The sequence below is a fragment of the Acinonyx jubatus genome, chromosome A2, assembly GCF_027475565.1.
Source record: "Acinonyx jubatus isolate Ajub_Pintada_27869175 chromosome A2, VMU_Ajub_asm_v1.0, whole genome shotgun sequence".
Taxonomy (NCBI): Eukaryota; Metazoa; Chordata; class Mammalia; order Carnivora; family Felidae; genus Acinonyx; species Acinonyx jubatus.
Window position 1 is genome coordinate 30,363,439 of NC_069383.1, and position 17,566 is coordinate 30,381,004.

Here is a 17,566-nt window from a genome sequence, read left to right on the forward strand (position 1 = left end):
AAACTCACCCAGAGGTAGACTAGTCAGTGATTACTGACTGCTTACTACCCTGTTCTTTGGGATTATTTGTGTAACCACACTCTCTAAATACCAGGTGTTAGACTTGGCCTCAGCAGAACATCAGACTCAGGGTGTATGTTGGTAGAATACAGGACTGAAGTGTCTCTTCCTTCTCTGATCTGCTGAGTTTTCCACCATGTCATTACTAAAGTTCTCTGTCTAGACTTGATCTGGAGAAGAAAAACAGAGAGACTGAGAAAGAAAGAAAGCTAGCAAAGTGTGGACTGTCAACCTCTTGCCCGAGGACCTGTGCTCTTCTTGGATGGGCTTCAAGGGAAAGGTGATAGTGCTGAAATTGTTTTCAATATTTTATATGCATTTTTTTCAATGACTAGTATCCTTAGCTTTCATCAGCTTTTCTTGGGGTTTCATACCACAAAGTGTGAAGAACCACAGTTGTAGAGATAGTTGCAGTGTTTGCTACCCCTGTTATGAAATGAAGAATAAACATCTTTTCAGAGGGATCGGAATGCAATTTTCTTCCTCCGTACGCCGCCTCAAGAAAAACGAATGCAAGTAAACAAGTTCACAACAGGCCCTCCTTCAAATGGACCAACTCAAAATGTAAAACAAAGAGGAACAGAGAGTAAAGTAAAATGTACCTCCAAAGAAACATGCCTTCGTATTGTAGTTAGGAGAAAGACCACTGTTAAAAGATATTGTTGGCTTCTTCGGAAAAGTAGTATTCACAGCAGTTTATGTGAGGGCTGGATAGAGAGATGGTTTCCGCACAGCTGGGTGCCTTTGAAACACTTTCCCTCTATTTTACTTAACTTATTTATTTTTAATTTTTTTATGTTTATTTATTTTTGAGGGAGAAGAGTGAGAGCAGGTGAAGGGCAGAGAGAGAGAGGGAGACACAGAATCCTAAGCAAGCTCCAGGCTCTGAGCTGGCAGTACAGAGCCTGATGTGAGCCTGACCCACAAGCCATGAGATCATGACCTGAGCTGAATTCAGATGCTTAACCGACTGAGCTACTCAGGCACCCTTATTTTATTTTTTTTTTAAGTTTATTTATTTATTTTGGAAGAGAGAGAGCAAGTAGGGGAGGGGCAGGGAGAGAGAGAGAGAGAGAGAGAGAGAGAGAGAGAGAATCCCAGGTAGGCCCCACACTGTTGGTGTAGAATCTGATGTGGGGCTCGAACTCACAAACGATGAGATCATGAGCTGAGCCAAAGTCAGACGCTTAACCGACTGAGCCACCCAGGTGCCCCTGGAATACTTTCCCTTTAGACCCTTAGTCTTTATATGTTCCATGTGATGTTGGGTTTGAATAGCAAATATTCTTTATAATTCCCCAAGGAATTTTGCCCCAAACCACTTCTGCCTCTGAGTAACAGAAAGCTTGTATGGATAGGGTGATAGCGAAGGCCAGGAAGCATGGAAGTGAAGGGATGTGATCTCTCTGAGCCTCCGTTTACAGCACGAAGAACCCAGATGGTGACAAGCATCTAGAGGTCCATGGTACTCCCAGAAGGTACATGGACATATTAGGGATGCTCCCCCAGGTTAAAGGTGGGCCAGCTCATGATGAACCCATGTGGGATGGTTCGTTCTAAGTTTTTGTTCTCTCGTGTGTTCTTTTCCGTGTGAGCTGAGTCATGAACTCATGTTGTCGTCCCTCACAGATTGGAGGTCCTGTTCCTCCTTATCTCCTTTGTACCCTGTTGTGATCAGCAAATGGTATTTGCTTCCTAATCTGTGCATATGTACTTTTCTGGGCAGCATCTTAGCCTTCAACACCTTTGACGAACACTCTTCTATTAACAGTTAGAAAAGTGAGTCAACTCTGTATATAGTCTGCTTTGACTAATAGAAACAACTTTGATTTTATAATTTTCATACACAACATCCTAAACACAGAAATATTTCCTTAGCAATTCTTTGTGGTGGAAACACGACATACATTGTAGATCCAAAAGGAGATGGTAGGGAATAGGGGTATGGCTTTCTGGCAAGTTCTACATAGTTATGAGATTGATTATTTTTCTCCCAGGTAACCCTGCTCTTAAATTACTAGTAGTAGGATTCTTTAGGACCAAGTACATCACCACACAAAAAAAAACAACATGAGGGGCTAATGTTGAAAGAGAAGTGTAAGACCAGAAGCCCGAAGTAACAGTTTAGACCCCTGGCTATGGACTGGCCAGTTGCATTAACATGAAGTTAACCAAGTCTGCATAGTAATGATCCTCATACCAGTGGTTATAATAAGAGATAGGAATTGGTGACTTTAAACTGGAGCACAAGAAGGATCCAGACATGGGTAGGTAATCTTTAATTACCATTTTTTTATATTTGTGAGATATGCATCGGGAACACAGAGGGGCTAGTCTTTCCCTGAGATAAGCAGGTGTTAGCCATGTGGAGAAAATATTTGGGTGGCACGGCCGGAAAGGGGCAAGCAAAGAGGCAATCGTGCCAAGTTAGAGCTGGAGCCTGGGGCGAGAGGGCCTTCCTGGCTTGCTGGCCAGGGCAGGCGCTGGATTACGCTGGATTACGAAGAGCCCCGTAAATCCTGCTACTGCATGAATTTTATGCTAAAGTCTGTGAGTAGTTGCCAAGTAGAAAGGCAAGCACATTCACAAATTTGAGGCATTATTATGACAGGAAAGCTTAACGCTGAGTAGTCATGGGATTCTGATTTATTAATAATGAAGCTCCATTCTCAGATAAACACACACAGAACCTCCTGCACAGATAGTAATCGGTAGGCAGCTTTCAGGCTCAGTGGTTATTTAGATGGAATATCCCCAAGAAGTTCCATTCACAGGGTTCTTTTATATGAAGTCAAAGACACTCCCTCCTGCCTCTCTGCTGACTTCATTATCTCCTCAGCAACTGCCCACAGGGGTCAGGTTCACTCTGATCTGACTTGGGGTGATATCTGTTTTATCATTCAGAGCCCTGCAGGACCAGTTTGTGCTTGGTGGGGGGAACATCCCTTTTATCTTGGGCTTTGCTTTATCTAATGGGGCCTTGAACTGTTCTGCTGATTTTGCCTAAGGTATACAAATGCGTTCTTCTTTTCTTTCCCTCTCTTTCTGGCACAGTTCACTTGTAGGTTTCCCGTTACCTAGTCACCGTTCAAATGACTTTTCTTCTTTTGCTTTGTTAATGAAGACTTGCAAGGTTTACCTTTAGAATTTACTCATAAGAAAGCCATTTTAATATTTTGACCTGAAAGAAGTACTTCACAAAGTAACAATTTTAGATTTGTGCCTTGAAATTATTGTGTCGCCCTTGTGAAGAGGAGTGGAGCTAAGGACTAGGTCTTGAGGCCTGGAAGAGAGGTAGGAAACTGTTGCAGGTGATTCATGTGAGTGATGATAAGGGATGGGATTCAGGTTGTGCCATTGAGGACAGAGGGAAGGGATGAATGTGAGTGATTTGAGGGGGAATAAACAAAATGATGAATTGGTTGTGCAGAGCGAATGACAGGGAAGCTGTAAGGACACTAGCCTTGGACTCGGATCCTGGTTGGATAAAGAAGCCATTTACTGAGGAGATAGGTTGGACTTGACTGGGTCCTTCTTGGAAATGCTGGGTTTAAGGTTCCTGTCAAGTACTTGGTGTGCAGAAACCAGTAGAAAATATGAAGCTCAGTAGACCTAATTCAGTCAGAGATGTGGATTTTGTGCGGACCGATCAGGGAAAGAGCTAATTCCATATGCAATGAGTTGAATAAGGTGGGAGTCTATTTTTCTCCCATAAACCAGTCAGGTGGGCCAGACTGCCAGACAGCTCTGCTGCCTTCATCCAGGGACCCAGGATAGTGAGACAATTCCACCTTTTTTTAATACCTGCCTTCCAAAATTGCTCCTGTTTTTCTCCAATTCCGGTCAGAGGGAAGGAAGACATGGGAAGGAGAACATCCAGTGTGTGCAGCTCTACACTCATCACCTCTGCTCACATTCCATTGGCAAGGGCTCACTTGGCCCTGCTTAGTTGCAAGGGAGGCTGGGAAATGTGGCCTCTGGCTAGGAGACTGCATTCCCATAGACAACACTGATTACTATGAAGAAGTAGAAAACAGCCTGGAGCAGGTGGGGGGGACTAACAGTTTACAGGTGTTATCAGTGTAGATGAGGCAATGAATGCATGGGGAGGAGATCAGGTCCCACAAAGAGATGGTGTGACATATGCGACAGAGGACAAAATTTAGGGAGTGGCACCACTTGGGCAGAGGAGGAGCCCCACCTATTGAAGTCAAGGAAGGAGAGGGTTTTAGGAATGAGTTTTCTTGAGTGAGGAAGCATGGCTCAGAGGTGAAGATCAGGCTCTGAAGTCAGACTCTTGAGGTTAAATCTTCACTCTGCGCCTTACTAGCTGTGTGATCGCGAGCAAGGTGTTCCTGTCTCTGTGTTTCATTCTTTTCGCCTACAAAATGAGGATAACCAAAGTACCCATCTCAGGGTTGTCTGGAGAGTGAATGAACATATTAAAGCCATTAGAACAGTGCCTGTTTGTAGTAAATCCTACCAGTCATAGCTGAGAGTTAAGGTAAATTAGGGATTGGAAAGTCCACCTAGGAATTTTTAAATAAGGTACACATTTATATAGCTCTATAAACATGCATTACCTCATTAAAGCCCTAAAATAGTTCCATTAAAGTGCGGTATTATTATCTCCATTTTACAGATGAGAAAAGTGAGACACAAAGAGGCTAAGTGACATAGTCCTGTGTCATAGCTAGTCAGTGACTGAGCTTAGATCTATTTGATTCCAAAGCCCAGATTTTAGACACTAAAATTTTGAGATATGGAATACATGGTGAGGAATAAGCTGAATGTTTGTAGATTTTTTTTCACTTGTAAACCTCAATGGCTTAATTTTTATAATGAGATAATAATACTACCTACCTCACTCTTGCATTACAAAGATAAATCAAGCTTTGTAATGAGAAACCCTTAGCAAACCACTTGGCATATAATAAACACAAATCTCCAATGCATGGCGGTAGCTAATGACAGTAATGACAATAATAACTGTTAATTATTAACATTTATTAAAGTAAATAGAATAATTAACGATCTATAATTAGATCTTTAACTAGCCAAATTGCACCCGGTTTTGCTAGTTAAAGACAGGAAGGGTAAGCATTTTCTGGTTCTATATATCTGTGCTGGTTGAAGGTAGATTTTGAGGTCAAGATTTTGGGGCCTTCATGTGGTTTCTGACTTCACTTGTTTTAACACCTCCCTTCTTCTTACAGATGAAATTTAGGCGGCCAAAGGGCCCAATGAGAGATAACGTTTGAATGAGCAGCTTGTAAATGTGCTTCTGCTCAGTCAATCAGGGAGCGCCTGCTGCAGGAGCCGGCCTCACAAGGGAGAACAGCACCGTCTGGGTTTTCTGACTCTGTCGTCTCTTTACAACCACATCTTTCTGTAAAAATTGAAAAATATTCAGTAGATGCAGTCTTTTAAATTTGGTGATTCTGTCTATCCAATGGGGATATTGTGAGAATTAATAGAGATACCAGGGACCGTCATTAAGAAATAGGAAGACTTTTTCTACTGCATTTCCGATGCATGGGTTTGGTTAGCCTTACCCTTAACGAGAACAGAAAGTCCTATGGTGAATTTTATTACTTGCTATTTAATTTTTTTAAAGGAAGGATTCATTTCCCTGCAGCACTTATGATTATCAGTGGAGAACATTTGGTCCAACCTGTGTAAAGATCACAGACTCATGAAGCACATTCACTTTTTTAATTTTAGAAGAAATAAGGCTGAAGATTATATATTTGTATGTGATAATTAACACAGTCATTTCAAACTTGAGAGCCACGTTTATTACCAAACATCAATTAGAAAAATATCAATACTGGCATGTATTGGCACCTAGACTTAATTCATACTTTATCTTCATAAGCTGATTAGAAGTCTGCCTAATTTTTTTCTCTGTTGCTTGTGAATATTGAATAACAAAAAGCCATGGGGTGCTTCCAATTTTAGAAAATCATTTTGGAGATAGATCAGAGCATAATTTCAAGTGTATCATTTCCTCAAGTAAAATGAGGCATCCTGACATGCCTTCCAATAGATTCTAGGAAACGTAGGGATTAGTGATTTTTTTCTCTAATAAAAAGTTAGTGTTATTATTTATAGTTAATAGTTGACCAGGATTTTAATACTGCAGCAAGTAAAGTAGGTTAGACCACATGCGTATTCATACCTTTGAGTTTTCTGAAGTTATTAATGTAGGACTAACATAGCTTTATGTAGGAAGAAAACACATTCAAGGTGAATCAACTTAGAGTATTTTATTTTGAGAAAAGCAAATAAGTGTAATTGAGTTCTTTCCAATTCTGAATAAAACACCCTTTGTGAAATGGAATGTGGTTTTGAACTCTAACATTTCTGTTTCCTCTTTGACTCACTCAACAGAAATGTTTGTTTATGCAACTAAATCTCTATGAATAGTACAATAGAGTGTATAGAGACACATCTGTATTTTTTTTTCTTCTCTAGACTTGGTATCTTGGTTTTCAGCAAAAGTGTCCCAAGTCTGCACTGAAAAGTGTAAACCTTATGCATGATTATCTGACTGACTGAAAATAAGCTCACAACTTGTGTTCAGACTGATTTTATTCAATGGCATGGAATGGAAGAGAGCGGCTAAGGAGGACAATGCTTATATAGAAATCCAGAAAAATATTGTCCTCAAGAAGAGGACTATTCTTTTGGAAAATTAATCCTTAACTTTAAGTAATTGTGTAAATGATTCACAAATATTCAGCACGATGCCTGATGTACTGCAAATTTCTACAATGCCCTCTGAATCATCAAAAAAATATCAAATTGTGTGCAGTATAGAGAGATTTGTATTTAATGAATTCTAATGACAAACTTAAGTATTAAAATTCTGTCTTGCTTGAGGGGTTATCTGTATGCCTTATAAACTAAATGAGGTAGTGATAAGGCTGACATATTGTTACATAAATTGAGGAATCTAAGACCTTTGCCTTGAATAAACAGCCCTTGCCCACCTTGACGTGGAAATAATCTTTAGTGTCCCCAAGATCCAGAAGGAGGCTGGGTCCTTACTATGTGTCATATGATACGATCCCATGTCCACACTTCTGGGGAACCTGACAAAGCTTTTTGCCCAGGATCCAAACTCATTCAAACAGTCTTGGTTGTCCTAATGTAGTAGTGAGTCACAGAGTCGGGACACCGAGGTTTTTCTTTCCAGGAAGCAGCTTTGTTCATGTCAGCACGGGCTCAGAGGGCTAAGACCCAAAAGGCTGAGCCCTGGGCGCAGTAAGGGGTTGCCTCTTGTACAGTTTTTGCTCCTTTGTCTCCCATATATGGTAACATACAGTCTGAATGTGCAGTCTGTGTTACAGAGCCATGAGGAATGTCATGCATGCACACATAGCCAGGTTGCCTTCCCATGTCTCGAGATGTTCACCACATTCCTTAGGGAGGTGCTCTGCCACACTAATATTTTACTGCATTTTCTAGTTTTTAAAGTTAAAAATCAGTGTTATTTTCAAAGAAACATGGACCAAATCAGCACAATCCAAAAAGAGCTGAGTAGGCTGATGACATGTATATATCTGGAAAACTTGAGGGAATTGGGAATATTTAGTTTGGAGAAGAGAATAGTTCAAGGGAAAGTGATGGCTCTTCAAATATGACTCTCTACCTTATAGAAGAGTTTGAGAGCAGACCCAGGACCAATGCATCTTATTAAGAAGATAGGTTCCAATAAAGAAAAGCTTAAGTATTAATGTTGTTCAAGCGTGGACAAAACTGTCTAGTGGGGCAGTGAATTCCTCTCATTCGAAGTGCATTTTCATTGAAGACTTTTTTTTGTTTGTATGGGAGTCATTCTTTCCTGTATCTTTGCACACCTTGTAATTTTTGTTATTGTTGTTGAGAACTGGACATTGTAAATAATATAATGTGGCAACTCTGGAAATCAGATTCTCCTCCCTCCCCAGAGTTTGTTGTTGCTTGTTTATTCATTAGTGACCTTCCTGAATCAATTCTGTAAAATCTGTATTCTTTGTCATGTGTGGCCACTAAAGTCTGCCCTGTTAACTTAGGGACAGTTAATGAATGATCAGAGATTTCCTTAAGATGCCTGGAACCAATAAGCCTCCCGGTCTTTGTCAAGGGTGCGCAGAGCCTCAAAGTTAGCCAGAGGTGAGATTGCAGGGCCTTCTTAGGTCTTCCCTTAGCATGCACACGGCCCTGAACATAAGCACTGCCCTGTTCTTGTGTGTAACTTTGGAAAGTTCCACAAGTATCCCAGAGCTTTGCCAAGGCCCCTGTGGACTTCTCATTCCCCCAGATTTTCTTTTTAAGCTTTTTGACCAGCTCATTGTGTGCAGTTATTATGCACTGCCTCAGGCAGCCTCAGTGTTCCTCTGGGTGCTTTTGACAAATACCCCCAGGGAAAAGGCTGTTGCCCGGTTGAGCTCCAACTCAGGTTCAAATAAAAACAACCTTGCAAATGAGGTCTTCCAGGGTACCGCCAGATAGGACAAATAATGACAGTTATCTGAGACTGGGGCTTTGAAGGAGCTCCAGTCATATTCTGTTGCCTCTGGCTTCCAGGCCACTGGTTTTCACCATAATTATGGGCTGTTGATTTTCAAGGCTGCTGCAGAGCTGGGGAGAGGGGATGGGAGAGGGCTAATTACAATGTGACAGAGCTTGCTGTTCTTACTGAGACTCAGGTACTTCTGAATAATGCTCCTCAGGTGGCTACAAGCTTTGGTTAATTTTCAGAGTTCTAAAAAAGTTGATTGTGACAATTTTTGCTAATGCTTTCATTACTTATGTGGAAGAGAAACTATATAGAGGTCCTTTCTCTGCCAGTTTTGTTGATGTTGCTCTGGAAGTGGTTTTTAGCCATATTTTTAAAGGTTAAAACTTGAACTTATTAACTTACAAGGTCTCCTCCCACTCTAGAACATTCAGTGTTAGCTAGTATATCACATCCCCCAAACCATCCCAGAGGATATAGTTTACTATACCTTTTTTACAAATGTGGTTGTTTAAAATATAATTAGAACAGACTTTCCCCAAAGCCAAAATGTGAAACACAATAGACTGTAGTTTGGTTATCAGTCTCTGCTTGATTTTACTCACTGATTTAAACAAGAAATGTTACCTTTCCTGCACAGTTTTTCAAGTTAGAATGAGTTAGTCAAAAGGGGTGGGAGATCTTATGACAATAAGAACTATATATCATGATAATGCTACCCCATTCATAACATGGTGCCACAAAAGAAGAACAAGAAGAAGAACTATACAGGTAAAATGTAAGTACCAGTGACAACTGAAAAAGTAAAAATCAAATGATAATTGACTTACGGTATTTCACAGGATTGAATCATTAGCATATGTATTTCTTGAATGGTTTACATTTAATTCTGAAGTTTATTTTAATTATTATTACCAAATTATTGATTTATCTATTCTAACTAATCCTTTATTTACTTATTAAACATCCATTTTTATTCTAAGTACTGATGAATATAGGTAAGGAATTAACTAAACATAATCCGCTGCCATTTTATATCCATTTCTTTTTTCTAAAGATGGATGTGGTGATCTGGTACTGCCTTACTTAGCAATGATGTTAAATAATGTATCTATATAAATTAATCTCCGGTTGTTTGAAGCTAAAGCTTTTAAACTTAACTATCTTTAATGTGACCCTTTCCAAACTATATAAAATGGCTTTTGGGGCGCCTGGGTGGCTCAGTTGGTTAAGCTTCCGACTCTCGGTTTCAGCTCAGGTCATGATCTCATGGTTCGCGGTTCGTGGGTTTGCGCCCCACATCGGGCTGTGCTGATGGTACAGATCCTGCTTGGGATTCTCTCTCTGTTCCTTCTCCACTTGTGCATGCTCTCTCTCTCTCTCAAAAGAAATAAATAAACCAAAAAGAAATTAATACTTCTCTGCTCCATGAGAAGGCTAGTGATCTAATGTATCAGTGGCAAATAATCATTTTAGATAGTTACTTCACTGCCCTGAAAAACAGCATCAGCCACTTTGGCTCCTGTGAGCAAGGGCTGTTGCATCAATACTCAGAGATGGCACAATGCTGTGATTTGGTATTTTCATTCTCTTTTAAAAAATGTTGTACCTTCCTTGTACCTGTGTATTCATACTTGCTTTTTATAGATTTTCTATCATTTTATTTTTTGATTTTTAATTAAATTTTAATTTAATTTAATTTATTTTTTATTTATTTATTTATTTATTTTTTTTTTGAGAAAGAGAGAGTGCCATTGGGGGAGTGCACAGAGAGAGGGAGACACAGAATTCTAAGCAGGCTCCAGGATCGAAGCTGTAAGCACAGAGCCCAACATGGGACTCCAGCTCCCCAAACCAAGATCACGACCTGAGAAATGTGTAACTGACTGAGCCACCCAGGCGCCCTAATTTTTTGTCTATTTTAATTTGAGCTTTCTAATCCTTAGTGGGCCTGGTGTGGGAAACAAAGACAGAAGGAAATGGCAGATAGAATTTAATTTCCTTATAACCTGCAGCCCATTGACAAATACTTGAGGCTGGCAGAGTAAAGTGTTTCTCCAGGAACTCCCTGCTGTCTTAATGTTAATGTTTTGCTAGAGGGAAAAACAACCTTAGCTTGACAATAGCTAGGCCTCCAGTACCTTGGGAATCTTTAACATAGGAAAATCTCGCTGGAAACTTCCTCTGGACTTTACTTCCCCCAACCCCATAGTATAAAACCAGTCTCTCCTCATGGTCCCGGGTAGCTCTTTCTGCCCACCAGTCCTGTCCCCGTGCTTTAATAAAATCACCCTTTTGCACTGAAGACATCTTTAAGAATTCTTTCTTGGCCATTGGCTCCAGACCCCCCACAATCACCCCAAAAAACCTCATCAGGTTAGATGAGAAAACTGAAGCACAGAGAGATTAAGTAACTTGTCCAAAGTCACATAGCTTGTAAGTGGAGCAGGGATATGAAACTCAGAATTCTGGCTCTGCGGTTCATGGTCTTAACTATTATTCTATACTGTGTCATGCAAGGATACTTGTTAGAATTACACATAAACATAAGGGCGAGAGGGCTCTGATGAACTAGCTCAATGAAATTCTTTGAAAAGTATTTGAACTTCGGTGAATTTTCTCTGTGACAGCTATTTTGGTTTCCCACAGACTGTGTGTGCATGTGTGTGCATACATGCATTTTGTGTGTGTATTAAAAAGGTAAGATGGCCGAAGAAGTGATTTTATTAAACCCATGTTAAGTAGTATTAAATTATAAATATTTTAAGTTCATTTTTGGTGAAATTGATGAAGTTTAGCTAATCTTTTGCTGTTAATTTGCATTACATGATTTACCAGAAAAAGTTCTTGAAGCATGTCTAGGACTCGTTTTACATGATTTTGTATTTCTTGAACATAATGACTTATTGGAGTAAAGTTACTGATCAATGCCTTTGGAAATCTAAGAATTATGTATTGTTCATTCTTCTTCTCCAACATAATGCACAGATTCACAACTGATTCAGTAGTCTTGCTTCCCTTGATTTAGTTGAGTTCTTTGTGAAATCTAGAGAAGAAAACAAGGAGGCAATTTAAAAAAAAAATTTTGTTTTGTTTATTTTTGAGAGAGAGAAACAACACGAGCAGGGGAGGGACAGAGAGAGAGAGAGAGAGGAAGACACAGAATCCGAAGCAGGCTCCAGGTTCTGAGCTGTCAGCACAGAGCCCGATGTGGGGCTCGAACTCATGAACCATGTGATCATGACCCGAGCCGAAGTTGGACGCTTATCCAACTTATCCCCAAGGAGGAAATTTTCAATGTAATTATCAAGTTCTTTTTATTCAAGTAGCTGCCTCAATAGGGTAAGCAGAATGAATCACTGCACAAACTCAGAACAAAAGTTTTGAAAAGTCAAGTTCTTCTTGTTAGGAGATAATTTCCCATGGGTCTCTTGCATTTCTTCATGTCTTATATGCAGAAGCAATGGATGCCTTTGTTCTGGACTATCTTTTCAAGGGCTTTTGCACGGAAACAGCCTTGAAGATAGAGATGGTGTCTCCCTTCAAAGAAAAGGGCAGGTTTATTTACTGTCCAGTATAATAAAGATGGTATCTTTCTCCGATGCAAAGGACATTTATGCTTACTGCCCATTATGAAAGATTAGGGTTCCCTAAACGTCAGGTTTCTCTTTCATAATGCAGTCCACTGTGTGCAGGTATCATCTGGTTGTCTCCATGTTGCACTTGGATCTCGAGGAACTGGCACATACTCTGGCTGTTGCTATTGCTATGAGTAATAAAGTCCTTGGCCTCTGTCTTCTGCCAAAGTCCATGAAACTGTGGCAGGCAAATTTGTTCTCTTCCAAGTAGAGCAGAGACTCAGAATCTTCCAAGTCCTTGAAATTTATTATTATAAAATTCTTTCCTAGATTTTCACCTTCATTTAGAATCAGCTTCCCTTTGGAAGAGGGAATTATCATTTCTTTGTTGTGGATTCAATAGAGACTTGGCAGGTTCTCTCTGCTTTGTTCACTGGAGAAGTGACTTGGACAGTTGTTAGTTGCATTCTCCCTCCTTTCCTTTGCACCTCCTGCCCCGCCATTATCTTTAGTCATAGTTTTTCTTTCCCTTTTTCCCCCTCTTCTCTTTTTCTTTCAAAATTCTCTTCTATCACAAGCACTCCTTAGCCTTTTATACTTAAAATTAAATACAAACAGAAACTTTGCTAATCCTTTTAAGTCAGGTGTCTTTAGCGTGTAGGGAAACTAAAGATACTTTTCAAACCCTTACTTGGGGCACCCAGGTGGGTCAGTTAGTTAAGCGTCCAACTCTTGATTTTGGCTCAGATCAAGATCTCAAAATCGTGAGATTGAGGACTGTGTCGGGCTCCATGCTGGGTGTGGAGCCTGCTTAAGATTCCTTCTCTCCCTCTCCATCTTCCTCTCCCTGGTTTGCTCACGTATGCACTCTCTCTGTCTATAAATAAATAAATAAATCCAACTAAGACTCGATGCCATGCCAGGAACACCCCTCCCCCCATTTTGTATTTCTTCTCAGGCAGTGGACAGAAGTGTGTGATGGTAGGTGAAAGGGAATAGATTAATTTCCACCTATCAGCAAGTTTCAGCAGCAGACTGGGCAAACGTTCCTGATCCTTGGGGAAAAGTCTGTGACCAAATGAGCTGCCGGAGTCCAGCTCCAGCAGGTCCAGGGGTTCCCAAAGGATGAACGGCGTTGGCGAAAAAGTGAAAATAAAACAAAACAAAAATAAAAATGGACACGGACAACAGCAGTGTGTTGAACTGGCCGATTTATTGCAGTAAATGTGGCATTATATATGCTAGTGATTTCCTTGTAACATATGTCATCTATGTTTTTCTAACATTATCTAATTTTGAAAATGTTCTTTGTATAATTACCCCATAAGGAATAACATGATTGTTTTGCCATAACGTTCCCTCCTGCCCTTTGCTTATTGATTAATTTCTTTTATTGTTTTTATTATGTATCTATGTTTATCTATAATTTATAAAGCATTTGCTTTGCTGTTCTCACGAAAGGTCATTTATCTCTCAACACCTCAAGTGGAACAGTTTCAGGGACATGACCTCTTAGTTGTTTCCCTGAACCATTTGTGGTTTTGAAGAATAAAAGTGTTCGCCTGTGTCCGAGGTGCCAGGAAGGGGGCCAAGAGGGCCTTAGAAACCCACGCCTTATACATTCTCAGAGAGACAATGCACCTAGGAACCAATGAACCATTCTGTACTTTAACCGACTAGGTTCAATCATCATCTGGAATGCCTCCTGGGGGCCAAGTGGGCCCAGGGGTCAGAGTGACCTATGTCCACAGATACACTCCTTAGTTACCGGAGTGGGGCTTTCGGATCCATATGTCTCTCCTTCGTTGGCCGCCTTTGCTGGCAACTGCACGAGGCCATCCTTCCTGCAAGTAGAGGAGTCTCCATAGGGAATGGCAAGGGCTAAACGTAAGGCCGCACAATTTCTTGCGGAACCTTATCTTCCCTAATGGTTCTTTTCCCAGGGGGCCTGCCGAGGGCAATTCCCTAACAGACAATACCCCAGGTACTTTTAAGGCCGAATTACCTAAAAGCTGGAGGACAAGAAGCTTCACTGTCGGCAGGCCACCCTGCAGTCACCGGTCCGTCCACAGCCCGGGCTCTGCCACTCAGGCTGGGTAGCTGGGCTTCCAGCAATGAGCTATAACCTAACAGTGAATACCAACAATAATGAAACATTTTTGCAAAATCTGGATCAGTCTATATCAGCGGTCCGCAGTCTATGGCCTGTGCCCCAAATGTGGCCTACTGCTTTTTTGGTTCATGAGGTTTCACTGGAAGGCAGCCAGCCATATGCATTCATTTCCATATTGTCTATGGTGGCTTGCTTGTTACAGTGGCAGAGATGAGTGATTGCAATAGAGACCATAAGGCCGGCAAAGATTTGCTTCAAGATTTACTATCTGACCCTTTACAAACAAAGACACAAACAAAAGGTTACCAACCCTGCTCTAGTTGTGTTTTGTGCTGGTGATTCTCAATGTCAGGTGGTGAGGAAGACAGAAAAAGGAGTAAGCTCATCAGAATCACCTGGGCAGGCTTTTCAAAAAGTGCTCCTCTCCATCTCCCCTCCAGTTTCTCATAGGTGTTCCCTGCTGAGAGTCACTGTGTTAAACTGTTAAGATTCCAGTTGTTTGGTTCCATTAACTGGCACAGATTGTTTGTTTTCACTATTTGACCCTCCGTGACATACCCAAAGTAATACTGACTGTGTTATTTCTTTTACAGGGTTGTGGGAAGAAAATGTATTCCTTTTTGAGGGGAACCAAACAACTGCAGGTGCTAAGGTTTCTGGGGATCTCCATTGGAGTGACACAGATCCTGGCCATGATTCTCACCATTACTCTGCTCTGGGCTCTCTACTATGATCGAAGGGAGCCTGGGACAGACCAAATGATGTCCCTGAAGAATGACACGACTCAGCACCTGTCATGTCACTCAGTAGAACTGTTGAAACCAAGCCTGTCGAGGATCTTTGAACACACATCTATGGCAAACAGCTTTACTACACACTTCGAGATGGAGGAATTATAGAGGATGTCAAAGAAGGAAACTACAAATTTATTTTATTGGACTCGTGCATTCTTGAGCACACACTTATCTGTTTCAGAAATGTGTAGAAATAAAAATGTTGCCATAAGGAATGCCGGAGCATATAATTTTCTACCCTTTAAAGTGAAGAGGGAAAAATTCCATTTTGTAAGTCACCACCTGGACAACGGTTGATGCCCTTTATAATGCTGAGGACAGATCCAATACCCACTTTATAGCCTGTGTAAGATTTTTACTGAACACAGTTATTCTTTGAGGCTCATGCTTTGGCTTAGTTTGACCAGCATTTCCGCATCCATGTAAACAAGCCATGCTCTGGTGGCATTGGAGCCACAGTAAAGTTTGATTTACTTTCATAAGCTTGCTAGTATATCAAGTACCAATGAACGGCTAACACAGGAAGTTAGGCAGTATTAATGAATTGTATTACTTGGTGACATAGTTTTTGGAGAGTGGGTTGATTATACATAAGAAAACTTTGAAGATTGGTGACTATCTAAATGTGATTTTTTTTCTGGTTACTAAAATATTCTTGTTACTTAACAAAAGCAAATTAACACATTGTCTTAAACTGATCAGGGATCTATGTGTATATAAGAGTCTGTGGTAAGTCTGTATAATTCAGTAGATTTCAGTTCTTATAATGTTAAGAATAACAATTGTGAGTGGAAAGGATAAATTTGTCCTGTATAGCACCATTATTGTTAACCTTTCCTGTAATAGAGCTTTAAAAATCCGTCTTGGGCTTATATTACGTACATAACTGTTAATTTAAATACTTAACCACTAATTTTGAAAGATTGCCAGTGTGATGCATAGGAATCATTTTAAGTCAGAATGTCGTCTGGTCTCTAGGAAATATTCCAAGGAAGTTTGCACATAACGGTAGTTCATTTAGCAAAATCTTGGATGCTGCCTTTCTCCCAAACTAAGGCTCTTTTTGACACTCAACACTTTTTAAAGCCTTTGTCTTCTCCAAACAATAGGCAATAGTCCACAAGTTTGAATACAGCTCCATAGAGAATACTGTCCCTTCTCTCCAGCAAAATGCCAAGAGAATCATTAAAATAAGTGACAATTTAGAGATTTTCTTCGCTTTATTTCACTGATTAAGATACTGTGGTGAATTACACAGATTATTAAATTTTTTACAAGAGTAAAATATATTTATTTGAAATGGGGAGAGTGCATTTTACTGTATTTTGTGTGTAATGTTTATTAGAAAATGAAAAGAAAATTAAAATGTGTCAATAAATATTTTCTAGAGAGTAATAATTTGTCTGTGTCTAATTTTTATACAAGATGAACACTTTTACCTCTCACGATGATTGGCAAGGGGAGAGAAATATAAGAAGAAATGATTAAGTAAAGTAACAATAATGATTGCCAAACTCTGGAACTAATCTATAAGAGGATGTATCCTCAGTGAGAAAAGACAAAAAGATGCCCACTTACTTTTCAGGTTCGTTTTTGAGCTAAATGATAAATAATGTAGTTGTTTGCTAGAACATAAAAATATGCACATTCATGCTGATTCATCTTCTCAATGTTTTCACATCCCAGTTTCTTCAAGTAACTTTTAGAAGCAAATGAGTCTAAGAAATGCAACATTTGAAATTAACTGCCAGATTTTATCTCTCCCATAGATTCAAATAAAAACTGAGTAAATTCCTTGCTCAGTCAGAACCAGAAGTGTCCTTTTTTATAATTTCCTCAACATCCAGCTGCCCATAACTTCACCTAAAATGCCCATGGAATCGAGACAGCTATGACTATTATTTGAATTATTTGGATAATGGTCAAATTATCTAAATGGCTGCTTTTTGGTTGATGTGTCTCAGTCACAGGAAGAACAAGTATATATTGTGTTGACCTCAGTTGAAAATCTGCAAATTTTAAATAAAAGCCAATTTCCACATTTTTAGACTTTAGATTTTTTGATATATTACCTGACTTAGTACTCCAGAGGAGTCAACATAAATTTAGACAGACATCTTATACATACTACACTTGCTTAATGGGAACAAATGACATTTATAGCCGTGGTCTACACGGGCCTCTTACGGTGGCAGTGCACCTGGAAAAATAAAACTGCAAGAGACTTTAAAAAGTGTACTTAATATGGTAGAGCTGAGGGAGTTCACTGTTTGCGTATACTGCAAAAAAAAAAAAAAGAAAGAAAGAAAAAATTGCTATTTCTTTGGAAGTTTTTAAAAGGTTTTCTTTTATTAAAAAAATCACCACTTTTGGTGAAAATTTAAGATTATTTTCAGCCTAGTTAATAGTCCATTCAAAGTGCCCTGGAGATTCAGAAATGACAGTAGGAGATAGAGTCTGTCCTCAAGCACTGTAAAATGTGGTGGAGAGACCCTGTGCCAGCCACAGATAAAAC

The 17,566-nt window shown here is 39.9% G+C and overlaps 1 protein-coding gene across 3 annotated transcripts in view; it reads left to right on the forward strand.

Moving 5' to 3' along the window:
• Positions 1–16,449, forward strand: part of TSPAN12 (tetraspanin 12) — a 72,225-nt gene extending 55,776 nt beyond the window's left edge. For all 3 annotated transcript variants that reach the window (XM_053218166.1, XM_027075342.2, XM_015067318.3), the window contains one exon: positions 14,851–16,449. In XM_053218166.1, the coding sequence (XP_053074141.1) occupies positions 14,851–15,156 (306 nt within the window). In that variant the 3' untranslated portion in view covers positions 15,157–16,449. The remainder of the gene's footprint in view (positions 1–14,850) is intronic.
• Positions 16,450–17,566: the final 1,117 nt, after the last annotated feature.